Here is a 24,441-nt window from a genome sequence, read left to right as displayed (position 1 = left end):
GGGAAAGACAGGGGCAAGGCGGGAGGAGCCGTGGCGGGAAAGAGAGCTCCATGGCCATTGTCCCTGCTTGCTTATGTGGGGGAAGTTGCCATTGGGGTGGGGGGTTGGGGAGGCTTGGCTGTGGCTGGGCCAAGGGTGTAGGGCAGGTGATCCAACAGGCAGAGACAGTGAGAGCTCAAGCCAGTGGCCTGGCGGTGGGGCTGGGGGTGACTGGTGGCGACAGCAGTCACCTGCTCAGTGTACCCACGCCCACGCCCTGCTGCTTCCTGCTGGTTTTCCAAGCCCCTTCCGCCCCACCCCCACCCGGGTGCCCCCACCCAACAGCCCACGTGTGAGTCTCTGGCTTCAGAGCAACCCCCTGTTTATGCTGCCTCCCGCAGCTGCAGCAGCTCCACAATCATCCTGCAAATCCCACCCACCCACCCCGGCCATGGCTGCTTGGGTCCTAGCTCAGCCACTGACCGGCCGTGGGGTCTCTCGAGCAGGTGATCAGAGCAGCTATGGAGACAGGGCAAACCACGAAAGGGCTGTCCGTCCCCCGCCAGCTCAGGGCTTCCTAAACAGCAGGTCATCTGATTCTACATCTTTGCCTTTGACCATATCCTTAGCAGCCTGGACCTGGGGTTCTCATTAGTTTTCTATGAAATGACTTCCCTTTTTAAACTCCAATTCATTTCAAAGACAACCACATGTCACAGTCCTAAATAGAAAGCCAGTGTTGCTTGCCCTAAAGAACAGGAAGCCCTAAAAAAATGAACCCTGCAAAATCCAGGCTGAATCCCACAGGGCTGCCTGCTCGGGGGCACGGGACTTGCGCCTTCCGCCCTTAGGGTAAGAATGGAGATGAACAAGATAGGGACCTGCATGGCGGTTGATCTGCTGCTTGCAACGCCGGCATCCAATAGACATGGAGTCCCGGCTGCTCCACTTCCAATCCAACTCCCTGCTAATGCACCTGGGAAGGCAGTGGAAGGTGGCCCAAGCACTTGCCCCCTTGCCACCCGTGTGGGAGGGCCGGATGGAGTTCCTGGCTCCTGGCTTCAGCTCTGGTCGTTGCAGATATTTGGGGAGTGAACCAGCAGATGGGAGCTTGCTCTGTCACTCTGCCTTTCACAAAAATAAAATAAATCTTAAAAAAAAAAATAAGATGTTAAATAGCAGCCCCAGACTGCAGCCCCAGACGGCAACAATAATGAGAAGTGCAGAGTAGACGCAGGCATTGGGCATAGCACTGAAGTCACCGCCTGCAGCCCGTGTCAGAGGGTCGGTTGGAGTCCCAGCTGCTCCACTTCCAATCCAACTTCCTGCTAAGGTGCCCTCAGAGGCAGCAGATGATGCCGGGGTCCCTGCCACCTACATAAGACCTGAATTGGGTTCCAGGCTCCTGGCTTCAGCGTGGCCCAGCTCTGACTATTGCAGGCATTTAGGGAGTGAACCAGCGGATGGAAGAGCTGTTTCTCTGCCTTTCAAATACAATGAAAATAAATAAATAATGGAAGTGTGCGGGGGGGGGGGGGGAGGGTGAATTGAGATGTCAATGACTCTCTCCCTGCTGGAGTTAAAGGTGAACTTAAGATGCTTCTATTCAGGGCCCAAGAGCTTGGGCCCTGCACCTGCTTGGCAGACCTGGAAGAAGCTCCTGGCTTCTGGCTTCAGATCCGCCCAGCTCCAGCCATTGCAGCCAACTGGGGAGTGAACCAGCGGATGGAAGACCTCTCTCTCTCTCTCTCTCTCTCTCTCTGTAACTCTACCCCTCAAATAAACAAATAAATCTTTTAAAAAATGGGCGTGCACACAGCCTGCCCGTCTGGGAGGCAGCCCATCTAATTGGATCAGAGTCCTGTCTTGTTGCAGGTCCCCGTGGGCGGGCCACTCCACTGCTCTGTGTCTTGGTGTCCCAAGCTGTTAGGCAGACTCAAACAGTTGGGAGGAGAATGGGGGTGGGGGACATGGAGGGAGGGGGCGTTTGGCGCCATCAGCTAAGACCCCATTTGGGGCTCTGCTGAGTGTTTAGGTTCGAGTCCTGCCTCCGCTCTCCATTCCGGCTTTCTGATCATGTCCCTGCACCCACATGGGAGACCAGGACGGAGCTCTCAGCTCCTGGTTTCAGCCTAGCCCAGCTCCAGCTGTTGCGGGCATTTTGGGTCTCTGCCTTTAAAACAAATAAAATAGAAAGAAAAAGGAAAACACTAGGAGGCCCAACACGGAACAAGTGCTACCAAGCCCAGCCCGCAGGGACACCAGGGGGAGCCCCTGGGAGAAGACCCCCCCGCCATGCCTGGCCGGAGCCTCCCTCCTCTCAGCCCCTTGCTGTACACCCGCTCCTGCCCTCAGCCCCGAATCCCTGCTCACAGCCGCCCGGGGACAGTAGCAGGTGCAAGGCCCAGCTCTCAGGAAGGAAGAGTGAGGCCGGCACGGTGGTGACACAATTCCCCTGCCTGCCATCGCGCCTCGGGCCAGGCCAAGAGTGGGAGCCTGGGCCCCCACCCCCACCTGCCCCACCCCCCACATTATCTCGGTCCCGCAGCAGCTGAACGTCCTGATATCTCTCTCTCTGATCCTTCCGGCTCCCCCAAGACAACTCAGGATGTGGGGAGGGAGGGGCAGGGAGAGGAGGAGGAGGGAGCCCGAGAACCAGAGAGAGAGAGAGAGAGAGAGAGAGAGAGAGAGAGACTTCTGAGACCGAGAGAAACTCAGCAGAAGATGGAGAAGCAGAGAGCGAGAGAGGCAGGGATGGAGAGAGACACAGAGCGAGACAGGGGCGGTGGCCCCGAGACACGGGGGCAAAGAGAGGCAGAGGCCGAGACAAGAATGAAAGCAGTGCGTGGGACCGCGGCGGGGGCACACCGGGGTGCAGGGTGTTGCGGGGGACCTGAAAACAGAGAGCAAGCGGGTGAACTTGAGAGCCGGGGGCGGGGGAGGGGTGAGAACACTCAGAGGCCTGCCAGGCCCTGAAGGCGGACTCAGAGCCCCAGCAAGGGGGCAGGAGGGCCCCTAGGGAAGAGGCCAGGACCCTCTGGCCCGGGGCTCCAAGGCCCTGCCAGCCCCCAAGGGATGGCACCCTCCTGGACAGTCCCGGTGCCCACAGCCCCAGTGAGGGCCTGGGTGGGCAGAAGGCACCCTGTGAGAGGCCTCAGCTGCCCACCAAGCTGGGGGCGAGCTGGAGAGAGGGGCGCTGTGGGCAGGGCAGCCTCGTGGTCTGGCCATCTGCCTCCTCTGGGCCTCTTCATTTCCGACTATCCAAATCAAGGCGAATGAACCTAGCCCAGGGCCAGGGGCAGAGGCCTGAGTGTCTGGAGCACTTGCTGGCGGCACGGGCGGGGCACAGGGCAGGTGCCTGGAGGAGGGGCCCTTGTTGATGAAGGTGGCGCTCCCACGCTCCCACGGCATCCTGTCTCTGTGAGTCACGGCTCTTTCATTTGCAAACGACACAAAGCCAGCTGAAGCTGAGCCAAGCCAGAGAAGTGTTCGTTAACCCACATCACTGAGCCATTCACGGGCAGAGCCAGCTTCAGGAATGAGTGGATCCAGGACTCTGATGCGTGTTCTCACGCAACCCACCTCCCTCTGTGCTGCCTTCCCTCGGCCAGCTGCCCTCTCGCATGCCCCTGACCTACCTGTTGAGTGATCCCAGCTGGGAAAAAAAAAAAAAAAAAAAAAAGGAGCTTCATTCCCCCAGAGTTTTAGCAAAAGGCACTCTGACCCTCGGTGAATTTCGTTTCGGATTTGCCTTTTTGCTCTCTCCTTTTCCCACCAACTTCTGAGCAGGCTGTGGGCTTTGCTGTGTGACCCTAAGCAAGCCACCTGGCCTCTCTGAGCCTGCTTGCTTTTGTACAGAGCAGGGCTGGCTCCTCGTACGCTACAGACAGAGCTGTTGTGAGGTTCGGGGTAACACTGAGTGTGGCGCACACAGGAAGAGTGGGATAAATGTGTCCCAGTGGGCATCCTGTCTCCTACCAGCCCATGGCCCCCCAGCTTTCTCTGGACCCCACTTCCAGTCTCTTGGAGATGGGGTGGTGTGCTCCCGGCCAGGGACTCGGTCAGGAAGCCACGTGTCCCAAGCCAGCCCCAGCAACGCACGTTCAGGGCCTTTGCTGAAGATGCTGGGACGTTCTGTGCGTGCTGGGCTCCCTGTGGGCACCGGGGAGATTGAGGTTCCTGGAGCTGCCCGGAACCAATGCGTGACCACACAGGAGGGAAAGACGGGAGATGGAGCGCTCACGGAGGCAGAGAGAGAGGACACAAACCGGAAGCTGCTGGTGGGCATCTCACTCCTGCCAGCATTTGGAGAGTGAACCGTGGGATGGGGGCTCTGTCTACCTCCCTGTCAAATAAATATAAACGAATGACTGAATAAATAAAACGAGTTGTGAAAGCCCAGAGAGCTCTCTGAGGGGACAGAGGAGGGAGGCGGGCGCTGGGTGAAGAGGCAGGCCGGGCGCCACACGATGGTGATGGTGACAGTCGGGATGATGCTCATGCAGGCGTCTCAGAGGGGCAGGAGTAAGTCTGCCTCTGGGGCTGCCCACATCCCAAGAGAGCACCTGAGTCTGTGTCGCGGCTCCACTCCAGCTCCCAGCTTCCTGCCCAGGTGCACCCTGGGAGGCAGCAGGGATGACGGCTCAGACGAACAGACGATACCCATCCACACCACCCAGCCTTGCCCGTCCACCCACTGGCCGCTGGGGAGCGGCTGCCACGTGCCTGCACCGCGCCTTTCCCACCCCTCCTCCGGGGACTGGGGTCCAGGCTGTGTCCAGCCGTAGCCATGACAACACTGCTTGCACCTGCCTTCCCGGCCCAGGCGCCGCAGCTGCTCAGGGTTCAGACCCAGGAACTTGCTAGCAAGGGGAAAGGCACACACGGCGGCCAAGGTCCCCCAAGGTGGCTTCATCAGCGTGTCTCGGTCCCCTCCACCCAGGCACAAAGGCGCCTCAGCTCATTCCGATTCTTCCACATAAAAGGACTTCACGCCACCAGCTGATGTCCAGCCTGTGTGATCACTTTCCCAGACCCTCGCACCCCATCAGCTCTGACTGCTTCCCCATCGGCAGGCTGCCCAGTTACCAGGGCAACGGGGGCTGCTGAGCCGGGTCCCGGAGTGGGCCAGGCTCAGAGCAGCACCCAGAGCCACCTCTTCGGCTCCACTCCTGCAAGGCTGTTTTGCTACCTGAGAAACAGGGTTACTGACAGTGATGGGGGCGGGGGTGTCACGCAGTTAAGTGAGAGAAGTGAGAGACAGATCCACAGAGAAGCTCCAGATCTGGGTGTCCATCAGAGCGCCTGTGGGGGCAGTGACAGGAACCCCAAGCCAGGCTGGAAGGAGAAAGCCATCACTTAAGGCCCATGCAACTGGGAAGCCTTGGGGGGCGGCGTGGGTCTTGCTTCAGGTGTGGCTGCATCCAGGAGTTCTAACGTCACCACTAGGAGCTGGCCCTGTCTGTCTGGGACCACACTGCCCTTGTCGGTGGCACGGGGCAGGCTCTCCTGGCACCAGCTTCAGGATCAGATCCTTAGGAACGGCCGTGAACAAGAGCTGCTTCTCTCCAGCACTTCTGGCCCAACCCCCAGAGCTGCTCCTCCCACGCCCAGCTTCCCTGCATGCCTGGACCTGGGCCCGCACGGTGGCTGGGGGCAGGGCGGCAGCTGTGGTCCAGGTGCAACGCAGGTGCTCACCTCCTGGGTGGGGGTGGGGGTGGGGTAGGATGGCCCAATCTCGCCAACCAAACACAATGAGATCCCAGAGGGAAACTGAGGCAGAAATCCCATGATTATGGGAAGTGGATCCCAGCCAGGTCAAAACAAAGGTCTAGGGGCTGATGCTGTGGCGTCGTGAGTAAAGCTGCTGCCTGCAGTGCTGGCATCCCATATGGACACCAGTTCGTGTCCCAGCTGCTCCACTTCCGATCCAGCTCTCTGCTGTGGCCTGGGAGAGCAGTGGAAGATGCCCAGGTCCTTGGGCCCCTGCACCTGCATGCGAGACCCGGAAGAAGCTCCTGGCTCCTGGCTCCTGGCCTCAGATCGGTGCTGTTCTGGCCATTGTGGCCATCTGGGGAATGAACCAGCAGATAGAAGACCTCTCTCTCTGTCTCTCTTCTCTCTCTGCCTCTGCCTCTCTGTAACTCTTTCAAATAAATAAATAAATAAATCCTTAAAAAAAAACCAAAAAACAAACAAACAAACAAAAAAAAACAGGTCTTGGGGCAGCACCGTGGCACAGGTTAAACTGCTGCTGCCTGTGACACTAGCAGCCATATGAAGCCTGGTTCGAATCCCAGCTGCTCCACTTCCAATCCTACTAACTCCCTGCTAATGCACCTGGGAAGGCAGCCCAAGTCCTTGGGCCCCTGCACCCACGTAGACCAGGAAGAAGCTCCTGGCTTCAATTTGTCTCAGCCCCAGCCACCGCAGCCATTTGGAGAGTGAACCAGCAGGTGGAGGCTCTCTCTCTCTCTCTCTCATTCCGTAACTCTGCCTTTCAAATAAATAATTATTTTAAAAATACAGGTCTCTACCACACCGCTCCCTCCCCGAGGTGTGGCTTGTGGAGCGTAGTTTTGGAACCACATGGGCGTCCTAGGCCCCACCCCACCCAGCCCTTGGAACTGGACGCTCAGAAAGTGAGCGCGACCTGGGTGAGCAGCGTCTGAGCTGCACCGCGTGGCACGGGATCTTTCACAGTCGCCAAGGCCATTTTCACTGTTCTGTTTTATTGAGGACCACAACAGGTTACGGAGTAGGAGAGTCCTGGGAGGTCAGGTCCGGTGAGTGAGGATGGAGAAACTGAGGCCAGGAGCGGCAGGGCAGGGCGTGGCTGGTAGCGCCCTGCTCCACCACCAGCACAGCCAGTGGCTGCACCCCCGCCCCATGGGGACCTCCCTCCCCGCTGAGGACGGAGATTATTCGAGCCCCACAAGTGCCGACTGGGGTCCCAGGCCCCACGCAGAAGGTGAGACCCCTCCATCGCCAGCTGCCCTCTCACGGAGCCTGGCTGGGACCCCAGGGGTAGGGGGAGAGGGAGCCCCTGCAGAGGGGAGCCCCAGGACGCACACACAGAGGACAGGGACACACGCGGCCCCCTCCCCAAAGCCAACCACACACGGACCTTTCTTCTCTTACAAAAGGTAGGGCAGGGACGGGGGACTTTGTTCTCAGGCTGTGTCAGAAGGTGCAGAGAACTGGGGGAGGGGGGCACAGGCTGGACCCCAAAGTGATAATAAGTTAGGGGGAGAATTCTCAGGCTGTTGTCGGGCAGGGTGCCAAGGGGTCCCCCGCCCCCTTCCCTCCACTGGAGGATCCAGAGGCAGCTGCCTAGCCCAGGGGTCCCGGCAAGGCTGGGTCTGGGGGTGTGGCCGCAGGCTGAAAGACAAGGTAGGGAGCTGGGTCAGAAGGTGGCAGGAGAGCCGCAGGACCAGCCCCCCGGGGGCAGGGAGGGGATGCAAGGGGGGTGCCCAGGGCAGGGTGGACGGGCAGGGAGGGCCTCTCACCAGGTCCCCCATCTTCAATTAAGGCCCTGTAGATTCTCATAATCTGGAGCTTCCTCGTCTTCCTCCTGGTCCCCAGCCTCTGGGGCACTCAGCGTGGCTATGGGGAGAGGAGAGGGTGGGCTCCAGCCTCCAGGGCCACCCCCACCCTGCCCCTAGCCTCTGTAGCCCCCTGCCCTGGCACTCACCAGGTTGGATCCTGGCCTCCAGGGGCAGCTCCTGGGACACGTTCACGTACTCCCGGCTCCCATCTGTGGGGACAGGTCAGAGGAGGGACCGAGGGAGGGCTGTGGGTGCCCCACCCTGAGTCTGCAAGGGGTTGGGGGAAGGCCAGCAGGGCGCCCCGGTCACTCACCCAGGGACGCGTCTGCACTGCCCCCGCTCTCAGGCACGTTCACGTAATCATCGCCAGACTCCACTGTGGAGAGACCAGCAGGGCCCACCCCGCCCCAGCAGCGTCAGCCCGGCCCCAGAGATCCCCTAGCCTCGGGTGCCCGACTCCCAGGCAGTCCCATGGGGACGCGAAAGGAGCAATGGCAGTGGCCAGGGTGAGGGCCGGGGCCAGACAGAGGTGGCCCAAGCGGCCCCGGGGAGACGGGGACCCCAGCACGGCTCCCGGGCTGGGCGGCAGGGACACACAGCAGCTCAGAGCATGCGCACATGGCCCCCGGGCTGGGCCGCGGGGACAGACAGCAGCTCAGAGCATGCGCACAGAAGGGGGCTGACAGCAGTGTCACGGAGCCTGCCCCAGCTGCTGGCCCCCGTCCCTCAAGCCCCTCCTGGACACTGGTCACCCTCAGCGTCACTCTGTGAGCCGTCTGTGGCGTCATGTCACAGAGACATGGACAGGTCGGGCCTCAAAACCAGAGACTCTGGCCGCTCACCCAAGCTCAAGACCCAACTCCAGCACCAACACTGTGCAACCTCAGGCAACAGAAAACGGCCCACGTGCTTGGGCCCCTGCACCTGTGTGGGAGACCCGGAAGAAGCTCCTGGCTCTTGGCTTCGGATCAGCCCAGCTCCGGCCATCTGGGGAGTGAACCAGCGGATGGAAGACCTCTCTCTGTCTGTCTGTCTGTCTCTCTCTCTCTCTGTAACTCTGCCTCTCAAATAAATAAAGTGGCAGCCCTCAGCCAGCACGAGACGCTGAAGTCTCTGTGCTTTGCCTCAGTGGCTGTCACAGCCTGGCCTCAGCCCCATGGAGGCATTTGCAGGACAATGGGTGACAAGTGAATGAATGGATGGATGGATGGATGGGAAGCAGCACTGGGACAAACTGATGCAGCCCAGGACTTGGGATGGTGAGGGACGGCAGCTTGCAGGTGCGGGAGCCAGGGACCAGCACACGTAGCAGGCGAGAAAAGCCCCGGGGTGAAACCAAACTGAAGGGAGAAAGGCAGCTCCAAGGGGAGCAGAGGAAAAGGCGCCCCCTCCCCCAGCCATGTGTGCGCGCACACACACACACACACACACACACACCATCAGGTCCTCAGACCGACCAGATGGCGGTGGGCACTGGGCACAGCGGTGAAGACCCTGCGGGGGATGCCCACAACCTGTATTCCCAGCTCAGAGAGCCTGGGCTGGAGCCCCCTGCCCCTCCCCCTCCACTCCCAGTTCCGGCTTCCTGCTGCGGTGTACCCTGGGAGGCAGCCGTGGACGGCTCGAGCGGCTGGGTTTCTGCCGCGCACATGGCTGAGTTCCAGGTTCCAGGCTTCAGTTAGGCTGAGCCTTGGCTGTTGCCGGCATCTGAGCCACTGCCTCTCAAAATACATTTTTGCAAAATTTCTTTTTAATCTTTAGTTAAAAAAAAAAACAGAAATGTACAAGATGCTATTGCCTCCATGAAACAAGAACAGGGGGCTACAAAAAAGGAACATGCAGAGACCCAGAAAGAACTGGATAGGAGGGGAAAACATATATACAGCACAAGGGCTGCGAATAAAGGCAAGGACATCTCCCAGACAATAAAGGAGAAATCAAGGCCAGGGCAGAAGTCCGGCACCTGCAGCAGGGGAGCCCTGGAGAGGGAGCACAGGGGAGCGGGGTCGCTAAAACCTTCACAGGGCAGGGGAGCATGCGGGGGGGGGGGGCCGGCACCTCCTGACTCACTGGAGAAGGCACTGTCTCGGAGACCAGGGTTTCCGGGCGCAGGGGCGGAGGGGCCAGGGCCGCTGGTGGCCGGGCTGTCATCGGGAAGCACCTCCCTGAGAGTGAACCAATGGGGGAGGGGGTGAGGAAGCTCGCCCGGGGCCCCAGCACCCACCTGCCCACCTGCCCCCTTGCCACTCACAGGTAGCCCTCATTGTGAGAGTCCTCCTCATCCTCATCTTCATCCGCGTCCTCACAGGCCAGCTCTGCGGGCAACGACACGGGGTGGGGAGAGCTCAGCACAGCCCGAGACAGGCCCCCGCCTCCCCACCCGGCTGGGCCCCCCAACCCCGCCGCCCCCGGCAGCCCAAACGTACCCTCGTTCTCGTAGCTCGCCACGCTCTGGGCTTCAAGGAGAGAGCAAGAGGGAAACTGAGTCAGCTCAGGGTTGGGCTTCCTCGGATGGGTGAGTGGGTCCCCTCCACCCTGTGCCTGTCCCCCGCAATTCCCCACGGAGGGCTGGGCTGGGGGTGGGGGGTCTGGCTCGGCTCCAGCCCCCACCCGTGTCTCTTGCCAGTTTGTATATCCCTGTGAGTTTGATCAAACCGCCCTGTGAGTAGTTGGAGGCACCCCTGCCTTCCCGGCAGAGTGGGGGTGCCCTGCCACACTTACCGCCACCAGAGTCCCTCCGGGAAGACGGCATCCGGTGGGAATCCCCAGGGGGCTGCGGAGATCTCCTGGGAATCAAAGGTCAGAGGTCACACTCGATGCCAGGAGGGTTACAGCAGGGCGGGGCGGGGGGCACTGGAAAAACAAGGGAGTAGAGAGAGATTTGGAGGCGAAGGAGTTGGGGGGCTACTCACGGGATGGGGAGCAGGTCTGGCTGGCTCAGGGGTGGAACGGAGGTAACAGCCGGCCAGGGGGCAGGGGTATCTGAGGACACAGAGCTGAGCTGGGAAGAGTGACTTCCGACCCGCATCTCCCGCCTTCCTCGAAGCCCTGGTGCCCTGACCGCCCCCCACTCCCCATCCCAGCTCAAGCCAAAGCCATGTGGGCAACCTAGAACGAGGGGGCACCCAACGGAGGGAGCCTCTCTCCCAGAGGCAGGGGCGCCTCCAACTACTCACAGGGCGGTTTGATCAAGATGCTCCTGGGATACAAACTGGCAAGAGAGACACAGGTGGGGGCTGGAGCTGAGCCAGACCCCCCATCCCCCGCCCAGCCCTCTGTGGGGAATTGCGGGGGACAGGCACGGGGCGGAGGGGACCCACTCACCCATCCGAGGAAGAGGCACTGTTGTAGGAATCTGGGGGAAGAGAGGGGTTGGTGAGGCGGGGGCCAGGGCTCGGGGCGGTGGCAGGCGGAGGCAGGCGAGGGGGGCCGGGGACTGTACAGCGACTCCAGCAGGTGCACCCCCGCCCTCAAGCCCCTGCTCACCTGACAGCCGGCGGCAGCGCACACACAGGGCCATGAGCAGCACAGCCAGGAGCGGCCCCAGCAGGAGGCCCAGCGCCGAGTGTCCAAGGACGTTCACCTCCATCTGCTGGGCAGAGCCTGGCCCAGGTCCTCGGGGAAGGGCGCAGCGGTGGGGGGTAGGGGGCAGCGGAGCCCTCTGTGGGGGCTGGGCTCTGTGCAAGCTCTGGGGGACCCTAGCCCCCTAGGTCAGGCCAGGGCCCGGGCTGGGGTCCAGGGCTCCAGCCACGCCATGCAAGCGTGAGACGGGTCCCTGCACCCCAGCGGTACCTGCCCTGGGCCAGACGCCCGCCTGGCCTCGCCTCGCCTCGGCGCCCGTCCTCGGCAGGAAGCTGTGGTGAGCACCGGGTGAAGGCAGGAAATCATCGGGCTCCCAGCCCGCTGCACCGCCCCTTCCCACCCCCACCCAGCCGGTGGGGAGGGGGAGGCCTCCCCGTCAGGGTTCTCACGAAGGGACACTTGCCCGTGGGACGAGAGGCAGCTCCTCCGTGGGAGTGAAAGCCCGTGGCAAGCCACCGGGGGTCGGGGTCGGCGGCAGGCATTCCGCCAGGCAGAGGGCAGCGCCCACCCCAGCTCGCCCAGGCTGGCCAGGGGTTGTGTGCGGAGGGGGGGCGGGCTCCAGTAAGCCCGGCCGTGACTCAGGGTCACACGGAGCCAGCTCACTGGCACGGCGGTCCTCACTGCTGGGCGCTTAGCCCCACAGCACAGGGACTGGCCCGGTGGCCCCCCGGCAGCGCCCCCGCCGCCCCCAGGAGCCCTGGGGCTGGAGATGGCCAGCCAGAGGTCAGGGGTCACCAGCATCCAGACAAAAGACTCAGGTAGGCACTTGGGGTCTGGCTACAAAGTTTATTCGGTTACAAATAGCACCAACCCCCTGGGGCTGCTCCAGTGGAGGGGACCCCACCCCCTCCCCACCCCAGACCCCCAACTCCTCCCCTAGGCTGCCCATGTAGTGTCTGGGAGCTGGACAGGGCCCAGGGTCCCTCCTGGAAGCTGGGCCGGGCTGAGGGCTTAGGCCCGGGCACCTCGTGGGACGGGCCCCAGGGCCCGTGGCGGCAGATGTGCAGACAGGTGAGGGACGACCACTCAGATGAGCACACTGGACACGGGGACCCTGGTGGAGCGGCCACGCTGCGGCACCACGATGCGGTCATCTGCGGGTCCTGCCTCGGCCAGCAGACCTGTGGGGGGCGGGGTCAGAGCCAGGGCTGGAAGGTCAGCTGGAGCAGACCCGCAGAGCCACCACCAGGAGGGGGACACAGAGCCGCCAGCCCCAGCGCTGAGACAGCGGCCGGGAGCCAGGGCGGGGCCCGCACTGACCCTGCACGTGCAGCTGCGCCCGCCGGCGGTCACCCTCGATGAACATGGCGGTGCCCAGGAAGGCCGCCCCGCCCAGCGCCCCGACGAAGGCGCAGAGCATGAGCGAGAACTGCAGGGCCCGGAACTCGGACAGGAAAGATGGCGGCCAGCTGCGGCGGAGGCGGTCGGAGATCTGCGGGGGGCAGGGCGGAGCGTCAGGGGCAGCCGGGACAGCCATGGGAAAGGGGTGGGCCCTCAGGGACTCTGCCAAGACAAAGCCCTCCCCACCCAGGGGAGGCTATAGGGTGCCCAGCGCCTGCAGCCGCCCAGGTAGGCCACCGGCCAGTGCTGGGAGAACAGGACCCCCAAGCTCGGGGTGAGGCTCACCAGGCCGATGAGGTAGGGGCTCCCAGCGTCGCCCAGCAGGTGGGACAGCACGATCTGGAAGGCTTCGGCGGTGGAGCGTCGTGTGGGGATCACCACGTACTGGGGGAGGGGGGAGGGAGGGGCCTCAGTGGAGGCTCTCGGCGAGGTGGGGGGAGAGGTGGCGCAGGACAGGGCCATGGCTCAGCCTAGGCTGAGATCACAGGTGTGACAGGGGCCAAGGTCGCAGGGCCCTCGGGGACTGGGCTTTGCAGAGCACGTGGGGCCCCAACCCTAGTCCCTGCTCCCAAAGCTGAGGACAGCGGGGGAGAGGGCTGCCCGGCCACTCACCAGCAGAATGTCCGCCACAATGGCCCAGTTCATGGACAGCAGAGTCTCTCCGATGAAGATGAAGATCTGGACACAGCGGTGGGAGGGGCCTCACAGGGACCCACTCCCCAAGTCCTCCCCACACCCCGAGGGAGACCCGCGCCGCGGCCGCTCCTAGGCTACCACCACCAAGGCTGGGAAGGGCCAGAGCTGGGACTCTGCCCCAGGACACGATCCTCCTCCCTTGAACCTGCGCTGGCTACTCACGTAAGTGGCCACGATGCTCCCGCGGGCACAGGCGAGGGACAGGAAGAGGAAGGGTGCGGAGCCCAGGAGGCCGGCGGCACAGACCAGGGGGTCGGCCCGCGGGTTGGAGCGGCGCAGGCGGCGGCTGATCTCCACGCCCAGGCCCACACCCAGGACCCCAGTGAGGCAGGTGATGAGCCCGAAGATGAGGCTGGAGGTAGCGGGGGGGGGGGGGGGGCCACAGGGGCTAGCGCCTTGGCCTGCCAAGTCCCCCCGCTGGCCACCCTCACAAGCCCAGGCTAGGTGGGCACAGAGCTTCCCAGTATCCCCCAAGCCAGGACACAGGGAGACTCTGGGACCGCCCCCCGGGGTACCTGTCTGAGGAAGAGCAGGAGTCTCCAGGAAGGCAGGGGGGGGTCTCCCCCAGGACCACCCGGGAACGTAGCAGGAATGCAGGAGCCCAGAGGGCCAGGGAGCCGGTGACGAAGGCCACAGCCGTGAAGCCGAGGGAGGACAGGACGAAACTAGGGCTGCAGACAGTGGGGTGGGCTCAGACCCCAGCGGGGGGTGACAAAGAAAGACCCTCCCTGGCTCAGTTCACTAAGATCAGGACCTAGGATGTAGGCACGGTTACGCCCAAGGCCTGGGCCTGCAATAGAACCATCTGCCACAAGGGGGCAGTGCCAACTGAATTCCTGGCCAGGGTGGGGGAGACCACCAGACCACACCCACTTAAAATCCAATCCCAACCTGACTTCAAGGGGTCCCTGGGAGGCCTCCAGATGTTGGACTAGCATGGGACTAAACTCACTTTCTTGCCAGAGCCCTCAGATCCGCCCACCACGATGTGGGGTTCAGGGGTGGCGAATTTGAGTGGCGCTCCACGGCTCCCCGTGGTGGCTCTCGCACTACCAGGAACAGCAGCAGGACGGCCACCACTCCAAGACCTGGTGTCACCTGGGGAAAGAGCAGGCTTGGGCACGGGCACGGGCAGGGGCAGGCATACCCTCAACTGTGGGGCTGGGGGAGGGAGAAGGAGGCAGACAAGAACTGCTCAAGGACCCCAACCAACAGATGAGCACCTACAGTCTTGGGGCGGGGGCTGCCTCCCTGTTTCTCTTTATTTTCATTTGATCTGAGGGGTGGAGTGACAGGCAGGTTTCCCACCTGCTGGTTCACTCCCAAATGCCTGCACATGGCGGGGCCTGGCCCCTGCCCTCACCTGCTGCCTCCCAGGGGGTACAGTGGCGGGAAGCTGGCTGAGAAGAGGAGCTGCAACTCGAACCCGGGGCACTGCCATGGCCTGCCGTGGCCTGCCATGTCCTCAGGCAGCAGCACACCCGCTGTGCCAAACGCCTGCTCCGGGGGCCCCTCTCTGGCAGGCCTGACTTTGCTGCCTCTTTGGTAAAAGCACCTGGATTCTCTACTGGGAAACCCTCTCTTCCCCACTTCTCTCAATCAGACACGGCTCAGGCAGGATCCCAGCTGCGGCCAGGCCTCGGTGCTGGATTCTACGCTCCTCCCATCCGAGCAGGATTCTGCGCCACAGGAAGACGAGGACGGAGAGAACACATGGTGCAGCCTGGCCTCGGCTTTACGCCTCACTCACGCCGGGACTTCCCGGTCAGGAAAGCCAACGCAGCCTCCTGCCGGCGCCTCACAGTGAGGACAGCCAGGGGCACGCACGGCAGGCGCTGCCCAACAAGCGGGGCTCTGAGTGGGGCGGGCGCCCTGGCACAGCAGGTTAGGCTGCTGCCGGAGACCCCGGCATCCCACAGAGTTCTGCCTCCGGTCTCAGCCACTCCGTTTCCGACCCAGCTTCCTGCTAGTGCACCTGGGAGGTGGAGGCTCAAGAACCTGGGCCCCTGCTACCCATGAGGGAGACCCTGAAGGAGTCTTTAGCTCCTGGCTTCAGCCTGGCTCATCCCCAGCTGTTGTGGGCATCTGGGGAGGGCACAGGGGCTGGCAGATCTGTTTGTCGGCCTTTCAGATACGTGAATCTTAAAAACAAACAAGCAAAGTTTAAAGTGGAGCAGGGCTGGGTGGGGGGAAGGGAGGGAGGTCTGTAGAGAGGAAAGGGGGACCCCGAGAGCGCCCCCCCAGGTCCCAGCCAGACTCACCCGCAGAGCCCAGTGCCAGTCCCCAGCCACGTCCTTCACCTTGGAGCCTGCAATGTAACCCAGGCCACTGCGGGGCCGGGAGGGACAGGAGGGCCCGGCGGTCAGTGACACCGCCCACGCCAGGCCCTGGACCTCCCCCTCCCCGGCCCCGCCCCCGGCCCCGCCCCCGGCCCCGCCCCCGGCCCCGGCCCGCTCACCTGCCCACGGGAATGGCAAAGTAGAACACGCTGAGCATGCGGCTCCGCTGGTCTGCCACGAAGAGGTCGGCGATGAGCGTGGGGGCGATGGTGGAGTAACTGGCCTCCCCGACCCCCACCAGGCCCCGGGTCAGGAGGAGCAGCCAGAAACGCTGCGGAAGGAGACATGGGGGTGCTGGCACCCCGCCGCGGAACCAGCCGCCCCGAGCCCGCTCCGGGGGAGGCGCCTGGGTTTTCGCATCAGACACACGTGGGCTGGAATCCTGGCTCCACCCCTGCCTAGCTGTGACCGTGACAAAGTAACCTAACCTCTCTGACCCTCAGCTTCCTCACCTGCGAAAGGGGGACAACGACAGCTCGTTCACGTGGCCGCTTTCCGGCTCCTGTGCACCCAACAGGTGCGAAACAAAGCGGAGCTCCTCCCTTGCCCATCCCACCCAGGAGACCCAGAGGTGACTGAGGAGCTGAGGTGGGCGGTTATCTGGCTGCTTAAAGGCGCCCGACGCTGAGGGCGGGGCGCGGTCACCCAAGGAGAGTGCACAGCATTGCAGGGCAGAGGACGGAGCCGGCTACCAAGGAGCAAAGAAGCGACAGCCCCAGCCCGGGACGCAGACGCTGCAGGAGGATCAGCGGCTCAGCAGTGCCAAAGGCTCCCAGGGGACTTAGCCAGACCGGGACCAGGCAGTAGGAGGTGCCCCTGGCCACCAGGCGACTGATGTCTTTGGCAAGGGCAGAAGTCGGTGGGCAGGAGACGAGGAGGTGCGGACAAGGCCAGAGTCCTCCCCTGCCTGCTGCTTCCCCCAAGCTGCCCTGCGCTCCGAGGGGCCTGCTGGGAAGGGGAGGAGGAAGCGAGGGCAGCCTCCCCCGTACAGAAACATGAGCACTCGGGGATGGCGAGGAAGCAACCAGTGGGCAGGGGAAGAGGGGACGATGGATGGAAGAAGATTCTAGAAGAAAGGGGGAGGGGACAGCAGGCAAATGAACTCAGACAAGGAAGGGTATAAGACAGCACGGACCAAGGAGATCGCAGAAGCTCCGGGCCTGTGGAAAACTGACTCCCAGGGAGCGGCAGCCAAGACCAGCGGGGGAGCGGGGTGTGGCCACAGCAGCGGCCAGCTCGGGGCCTCACCTCTCTGGGGATGAAGGATGACCCCAGTGTCACCAGGGACCAGAAGGCAATGCCCCCACACATGAGATACTTCCGATTGTACCTGTCACCCAGGTAGCCAAACACAGGTGCCAACACCATGTAACTGGAAATGAACACTGGGAGGAAGCAGAGAGTCACAGCCCCGCCCAGTCCCCCTGCCCCTCGCTCTCGCCCCAGTCTTGGGGTGGGCGGCGCAGGACTGACCAAAGCATTAAGAGATCCCCTCCCCTCCCCACATCACGTCTCCCCATCCCTGTGTCCATCAGAGCTTCCTGCTGGTCCAGTCCCAACTTCAGTGTTTCTAAACCTCCTAGTACAGAACGAATGGGACAGCGGACTGGTCACTTCCTCCCGCCCAGGCAAGAATCAACCCCATGATTCCCCACCCATCCTGCCCCTGCCTACCTCCCCAAACTCATGGTCCCTTCCTCTCGATGCATCCCAGTGGCCTGATCAATCACCAAGGGCAACGCCATCGTAGGCACCTGAGTCCCCGCTGTCCCCTTTATCCCGGACACACTGCCCTCTGCCCCTGAATCTCACAGAGCTAAGCTCCCCCTCAACACCAACGCGATGGAAAACCACGCACTTTTAGTTCAGGGCTCACTGACTGCTGCCCCCTCTCGCGCAGCAGAAGACAAAAGGCCCCGACTGATCGCAGCCTAGCATAAAATATGTGCTCAATACGCGTGCGCAGTGAAAAAGTCGCGAAGCTGGGCTGTCTAGAAAGGTCTGCGTTTTCTCCAGCCCCACAGCTCTTCAGACCTCATCCTGTGGTGCCAGTCTCATTTCTCCCGAAACAAAGCACTCCATGTCCTCCCTTGGAAACAAGAACACAGCAAGGCCTGGTCTCGCTGCCCTGGCCTGCCTCTAACTCGCTGTGTGGCCTGGGCAAGTCTTAACTCTTCTCCAAGCCTCAGTTTCCTCACAAAGTGTGGGCAGCACCGCCCACTTCCTCCACGCAGCAGCAGCAATAGTACCTGTTCCTAGACGGGCGGCTGGGTCACAGACAAGGACAGGAAGCGAAGATGAGGGAAGTGGGGAAGGGAGGGAAGAAAGAGTGGACCTGGCCCTGGCTCTGCCTCTCCCACAAGCCCCAGAGTTCTGCTTTTTTGTTTTGTTTTGTTTTTTAAGATTTATTGATTTGAAAGCATTACAGAAAGGGAGGGAGACACAGAGATCTTCCAAACCACTGGTCCATTCCCCAGATGGCCCCAAGGGCCAGGGCTGGGCCAGGCCAAAGCCAGGAACTCCATCCAAGCCTCCCATGTGGGTGCAGGGGCCCAAGCACTTGGGCCATCCTCTGCTGCTTTTCCCAGGCCATCAGCAGGGAGCTGCCACGGAACTGGAGCAGCCGGGACTCGAACCAGTGTTCATATGGGATGCCAGCATCACAGGCGGTGGCTTACCTGCTATGCCCAATCCCAAAGTTCTGAAACAAGCAAGACTTTCCTCCCCCATTCCAGACAGCCCTTCCTGCTACTATTTCCAAGTGCCTACCAGGTGCCAAACGCCGCCCTCGGCACTTCGCCCTTATCCATGGAGTCCTGAGTGGACTCTGACTTAGAGTTACGGAGAATGAGGCTTAGAGAGGTTGAGTGCCTTGCCCACCAGCACACAGGGCACGGGAGATGAGATGGGAGCCCAGGTCTGTCTCAGCCACGGCACTAAGCTGCCTCTAAGCTGAGCCCAACTCCACAGCGCGATCACCATCGCCTGCCTTCGCTCTGGCCACTGAGCCTCCACGTGGAGAAAGGAAGCAAAGCACGCGCTGCTGGGAGCACTCACCGGTCTGGATGAGGCCGGAGCTGCTGTCTCCGATGCCGAAGAACTGCTCAATGTCGGGCAGGACGCCTGCGGGGAAGACCGGGGCAGGGCCCGGCCACGCAGCCTCAGCCCAGAGCCCTCGCCCCCTTGCCCTCGTCCACAGCTCCCTGCCGGCGGCCAGCCCCTACCCGCGACGGTGAAGCGGTCCATGTAGTTCAGGAGGTTGATGTAGCAGAGCACGGCCACGACGAGAGCCGAACGAGCCGCAGACAAGCCCGTGATGCGCTGCAGCCCCTCCCGGTCGGGGACCTGCGGCTCCCCGGACTTTGGGCTCCCCACGGACCCCGGCAACCCCGCGGGGCCGGACCCCGGCCCGTCGTCCGGGTCATCCGCCTGGCTGAGGAAGGGCGCGGTGTCGGACCCGGCCATGGTCCCGGGGGGCGCGCGCCCGCCCGCGCTCCGCTCGCACCGACGATCCCACCTGCGAGGGGTTGGAAGCTGGAGAGAGGAGGCTGGCGGGAACCCAGGAGAAGGAAGTCCGCCCCGAGACCGGCAGGAGCTGGCCCCGAAGCACAGAGCGTGGGGCTGGGAAGGGACCCGGGCCCGCTCATGCCGCCCCAACCCCCCTAGACACAGCGCGCGGAGCCGACCGTGGAACGCAGGTGATGCTGGGCACGGGAGCAGACCGAGGGGCACGTGATTCCCCCCTCCCTCGCTGGGACCACCCCTCACCCCGGCCAGGAGCTCCCCTACGCTCGCGCTCGCTCAGCCCCGGCGCTGCACCACGGCGGCCGCCATGTTGGCTCAAAGCCGGTCATGTGACGCTGGAGTCCGGGCGGGACCTCCCGGGGGAGCCAGCCCTCCATACGTGACCGGCCGCCCGGCTACGGAAGCCTCCCGGGCTGCGGCGGCGGCGCCGGCTCCCGCGTCACGTGACCGCCGCCGGTCGCCGGGGTAACCGGGGCCGGGTCGCAGACTCCGCGCTCCGGGAGCCTTGGGCTCCGATGCAGCTGTGGCACGCGGCGGGGTCGCCTCACCCCTCCGCAGTAGACTCCGTTTTGTGGCTCAGAGGCGAGAGGGAGCTCGAAGATTTGGGAGTAGTGGATATCTCTAGAGACGCCAATGACAAGTGCTGGCTCTCGGCAGTTACCCTCGCGGCCTCGTACGTGCTCAGCAGGCGTTGCACGAGGGCTGAGCAGCAGCCTCTGGTTCGGACTCCCCAGCGCGACCGGCCTGGGGTCCCCCGAGTCCTCTGTGTGCGCGCTGAAGCGTCGCCCACCAGGCCGGGGCTCCCCCTGGCTCCCACCGTCCCTGGGGTCCTTGCGCCCTCTGGTGGTCTCACGTAGGGGAGGTAGGGGCTCAGAGCCTCCGCACCCCCAGCTGTCGGACTGTCGGAGCCCTGGCACCGGAGGATCGCTTGGAGGGGTTTACAATGCTACTATTTCGAGGGGCCGGGTCAAGCCGCTGCCAGCGACACTGGCATCCCACATGGGCGCTGGTTTAAGACCCTGCCGCTCCACTTCCAATCCAGCTCCCTGCTGCTGCTCGTAGGAAAAGCAGAAGAGGATGGCCCAAGTGCTTGGGCCCCTGTACCCACGTGGGAGACCTGGAAGAGGCACCTGGCTTTGCGTGGGTCCAGCCCCTGACGTTGTGGCCATTTGGGGAATGAACCAGCAGATGGAAGGTCTCTCCCTCTCTGTAACTCTGCGTTTCAAGTAAATAATACAATTTTTAAAACAAACAAAACACCTCCTTTGAGGGGCACTGGGGGTAAAACACCCCCACCCCCACCCCGGCCCTCCGTATCAGAGTGCCTGATCCATATCCTGGTTTCTTTGCTTCTGATCCAGCTTCCTGCTGGTGCTGTCCGGGAGGCTTAGGCCCCTACCACTCACGGAGACCCAATGGTGTTTGATATCTGGCTTCAGCCTGGCCAACCCCCGGCTGTAGCAGGTATTTGGGGAGGGACCTGGTGGATGAGACATCTCTCTCGCCGCTCTCTCACGGTGCTTTCTAAATAAAATATACGAGCAGCTACTGTGTACCTGGCACCTTGCCAAGTGTTAGGCTAGGGATTTCATTCCTTCCCTCATGGAGCTTATCTGGGGGAGACAGCTGTCAGCACATACGCGAGATTGCACCCGGGGGGGCTGCTGGGATTCGGCACAGCTGTTGTGATGCCGCCATCCCATATCAGAATGCTGGTTCCAGATCACCTGCCCCGCTTCCAATCCAGCTCCCTGCTAACGCACCTGGGAAAGCAGCAGATGGCCCAGCCTTTGGGCCCCTGCACCCATGTGGGAGACCTGGATGAGTTCCAAGGACCTTGCTTCAGCCTGGTCCAGCCCCTGGTCATGAAGGCCATTTAGGCAGTGAGCCAGCAAATGGAAGACCCTTCTCTCTCTCTCTCCCTCTTTGTCACTCTGCCTTTCAAGTAAATAAGTTTTTTAAAAATATTTATTTTAGAGATAGAGACAGAGAGAAAGGTCTTCCATCTGCTGATTCATTCCCCAAATGGCTGCAATGGCTGGAGCTGAGTTGATCAGGAGCCAGGAGCCAAGAGCTTCTTCTGGGTCCCCCACATGGGTGCAGGGGCCCAAGAACTTGGGCCATCCTCCACTGCTTTCTCAGGTGCATTAGCAGGGAGCTGGATTGGGGACTCGAACCAGCACCCATATGGGATGCCAGCACTGCAGGCTGGGACTTTGACCCACAACACCACAGTGCCGGCACCCAAATAAATCTTAAAAAAAAAAAAAAAAAAAAAAAAAAAAAAGCCGCTGCCTGGGACCCCTGCATCCTACAGCAAGTACCTGGGTTTGAGTTCTGACTCCACTGCCAATTCTCGCTTCCTGTGAAGGCCCACGTATGTCCAAACAAAAGCTTGTTTATGAATGTTTGTAGGATTATTCACAACGGAAAAAAAAAAGGGGGGGGGAGCCCACATGTCCATAACCAGGGAACAGTGCACCCGTACGGCGACATGCTCCTGAGCAATAAAAAGGAGCTGTTAGCAGGCACAGGGATGCTCGCTCGGTGTCACAGGAGCCGCTCGGAGCAAAGCCTGACTCGTGACGAGGAGAGGCGGCAGTGGGGAGGCAGATGTCCCTGAAGAAGCTGCCTCCCGGCCAGCACCACAGCTCACTAGGCTAATCCTCTGCCTGCAGCGCCGGCACCTCAGGTTCTAGTCCCAGTTGGGGCGCCGGTTCTGTCCCAGATGCTCCTCTTCCAGTCCAGCTCTCTGCTGTGGCTCGGGAGTGCAGTGGAGGATGGCCCAGGTCCTTGGGCCCTGCACCCCCTGGGAGACCAGGAGGAAGCATCTGGCTCCTGGCTTCAGATCAGTGCAGCGTGCCAGCCATGGCGGACATTTAGGGGTGAAGCAACAGAAGGAAGACCTTTCTCTCTGTCTATCTCACTAACTCTGCCTGTCTGAAGAAAAAAAAAAAAAAAAAAAAAAAAAGCAGCTGCCTCTGGAGAAGCAGTGTGCCAGGGCCAGCGCTGGGGCTTGTGCTGGTTCAGCAGTCACCTGCCAGGCCAGCATCCCATGTGGGCGCCAGGCAGCTGCTCCGCTTCCAATCCAGCTCCCTGCTAATGACCTGGGAAAGCAGCAGAAGATGGCCCTTGTGTTTGGGCCCCTGCACTCACATGGGAGACCGGGAAGGAGCTCCTGGCTCCTGGCTTTGGCCTGGCCCAGCCCCAGCTGTTGTAGCCATTTGGGAAGTAAACCAATGGATGGAATCTCTCTCTCTCTCCCTCCCTCTAATAGCCAGGGTTGGGGGAGGGGGTTCCAGAAAAGGGAGAGTGGGAAGGCCCTCCTTGGAGCACACGTGTCTATGCACTGAATGTCCAAAAATCACTCACACTGGCTTCTTGCAGCGTCAGCCACTGCACGTCTGTGGTGGTCTGGCCCCTCGGAGTATGACATTGCAGAGAAAGTTCTCAACATTCTCTGAAAAGGAAACTCAAGGGGGTAAACTAAGTCAGAACCCCGCCCTGGTTCCGGTGCCTGGCTTGGTTCTGGCCCAGCCCTGGCTGTTGTGGACGTTTAGGGAATAAACCAGCAGATGGAAGATCTGTTTGTCTCTTTTTTTTTTTTTTTTTTTTTTTTTTTTGACAGGTAGAGTTATAGACTGTGAGAGAGAGACAAAGAGAAAGGTCTTCCTTCCGTTGGTTCACTCCCCTAATGGCCACTACGGCCAGCACTGCGCCAATCCAAAGCCAGGAGCCAGGTGCTTCCTCCCGGTCTCCCATGTGGGTGCAGGAACCCTAGGACTTGGGCCATCCTCCACTGCCTTCCCAGGCCACAGCAGAGAGCTGGCCTGGAAGAGGAGTAACCGGGACTAGTACCCGGTGCCCCAACCAGGACTAGAACCGGGGTGCCAGCGCCGTAGGCAGAGGATTAGCCTAGTGAGCTGTGGCACGGGCCATCTAACTTTCATATAAATACATAAAACGAGGGAGCCCCTGGTCTCCTGGAGGATTCTGAGCCACGTGTCAGGCCCACCGTGCAGACAGCTCTGTGGCCAGTGGCCAGTGGCTGGGGTGGGCTGCCTCCTCTCTAAGCCTCTGCAAGCAGAAGTGAAGAACCTCGCCTACCTCCCAGGACTGCTCCGGAGGGAATAAGGTTGTGGGAGAGTGCTGGGCTTGGCCTGTGGCTCCGGTGAGGCTCCCTCACAGCTCGGAGGCCTGCCATCAACAGGGCTTCACAAGACCATCTGGAACAATCTCTCTTGCCACAGGAGAAATGCAGACTCTTTTACCAAGAGTTGTCTTGCTCATAGGCTCCCCAGACGCGGTGCTGGGAAGATGGGAGGGAACTGGAACCTTCCAGCACTTGCTAGAGGGTTTAGACAGAGGTCCAGCCACATTGGTTAGGCACCTGGCAGAACCCGAGGGAAGCTGGGGAGGTGCCATATTCAATGAGCAACGAGGGCTTCCACTCAGGGCTAAATCCACACGGGTCTCCAAAGAGGACCCCTGGTTGTGCTTCCCATCGCAACCCCCTGGGGTCAGACCTGGGCACGAAATCCTCGGGTTACAGTGATTGAAACAGGACCCAGTCCCTCTCACATGGAAGCCCAGCGGTCAGCCCGAGACCCTGGTTCCTTCCTGAGGCTTCCGGGTCAGGAGGGCTGCAGCCAGCACACAGGAAGACGGGCAGGAGAGGGGCACACGCGGCCCACCGCCTCTCCCACTCACACCCAGGAGCCCCGGCCAGAGCCGCAAGGGGAGTCAGGAAATAGTCGTCCTTTGCATCCACGGGGAAGGGGTTCCAGAACCCACGTGGATACCCGGAACTACGGATGCTCAAGTCCCTACACACAGCCTCACACACACTTTCAATCATCTCTAGAGGGGCCAGTGCTGTGACGTAGTGGGTACAGCCGCTGCCTGCAGTGCTGGCATCCCACATGGGTGCCGGTTCAAATCCTGTTCAAATCCTGGCTGCTTCACTTCTTATCCAGTTCCTTATGTGGCCTGGGAAAGCAGTGGAAGATGGCCCAAGTCTTTGGGCCCTGTACCCAGGTGGGGGACTGGGCAGAGGCTCCTGGCTCCTGGCTTCAGATTGGCCAAGCTCCGGCCATTGCAGCCATTTGGGGAGTGAACCAGTGGATGGAAGACCTCTGTCTGTCTCTTCTTCTCCATCTCTCTATAACTCTGCCTTTCAAATAAATCAACCTTTAAAAAGCCACGCATGTGACTCTTTGCCCAAATATTTTGGGTCCATGGTGCAGAGCCCGCGGATGCAGGGGCTGACCCTGCGGGGTGGGCTCCGAGCACCTGCACTGCGCACAATGCCACGCTGCCCCCACCTGGGCAGGAGGGAGACCAGGGCTGAGGGATTAACGAACAGTCTCTGCCCCAACGACCTCGGAGTCACGTGAGGGCCGCAAAGGCGGACACGCCAAAGGACACACAGC

General features: G+C 61.7%; 2 protein-coding genes across 7 annotated transcripts; both read right to left on the bottom strand.

Annotated features, from left to right (window-relative positions):
• Positions 1-6,693: 6,693 nt before the first annotated feature.
• On the bottom strand, positions 6,694-11,415 carry LAT (linker for activation of T cells). 5 transcript variants are annotated; one of them, XM_017342569.4, is made up of 12 exons: positions 11,013-11,415; positions 10,851-10,881; positions 10,703-10,737; positions 10,439-10,508; positions 10,248-10,312; positions 9,953-9,982; positions 9,778-9,841; positions 9,597-9,691; positions 7,840-7,902; positions 7,673-7,735; positions 7,488-7,584; positions 6,694-7,359 (listed from the first exon to the last, which is right to left on the bottom strand). In XM_017342569.4, the coding sequence occupies exons 1-11, from the start codon at positions 11,113-11,115 to the stop codon at positions 7,502-7,504; spliced, it is 702 nt and encodes a 233-aa protein (XP_017198058.1). In that variant the 5' UTR covers positions 11,116-11,415; the 3' UTR covers positions 6,694-7,359; positions 7,488-7,501. The 5 variants fall into 5 exon arrangements, with proteins under 5 accessions (XP_017198058.1, XP_017198057.1, XP_051703605.3 ...); XM_017342568.4 differs by having other exon boundaries at positions 9,585-9,691; positions 11,013-11,412; XM_051847645.3 differs by having other exon boundaries at positions 9,778-9,982; positions 11,013-11,412.
• Positions 11,416-11,879: 464 nt separating this feature from the next.
• SPNS1 (SPNS lysolipid transporter 1, lysophospholipid) lies at positions 11,880-19,391 on the bottom strand. 2 transcript variants are annotated; one of them, XM_051847643.3, is made up of 13 exons: positions 19,253-19,391; positions 18,709-19,001; positions 18,542-18,607; positions 16,733-16,869; positions 15,604-15,755; positions 15,407-15,473; positions 14,098-14,243; positions 13,661-13,816; positions 13,308-13,497; positions 13,062-13,127; positions 12,735-12,833; positions 12,369-12,540; positions 11,880-12,229 (listed from the first exon to the last, which is right to left on the bottom strand). In XM_051847643.3, exons 2-13 carry the CDS (start codon positions 18,947-18,949, stop codon positions 12,135-12,137), a joined length of 1,587 nt encoding a protein of 528 aa, XP_051703603.3. In that variant the 5' UTR covers positions 18,950-19,001; positions 19,253-19,391; the 3' UTR covers positions 11,880-12,134. The 2 variants fall into 2 exon arrangements, with proteins under 2 accessions (XP_051703603.3, XP_089177341.1); XM_089321215.1 differs by having other exon boundaries at positions 15,604-15,655; positions 19,253-19,343.
• Positions 19,392-24,441: the final 5,050 nt, after the last annotated feature.

The sequence above is a fragment of the Oryctolagus cuniculus genome, chromosome 19 (assembly GCF_051225735.1).
Source record: "Oryctolagus cuniculus isolate XC-2025 breed Fujian yellow rabbit chromosome 19, ASM5122573v1, whole genome shotgun sequence".
Taxonomy (NCBI): Eukaryota; Metazoa; Chordata; class Mammalia; order Lagomorpha; family Leporidae; genus Oryctolagus; species Oryctolagus cuniculus.
The sequence above is the reverse complement of the archived record's forward strand: the minus strand, read 5'-3'. Positions and strand labels throughout refer to the sequence as shown.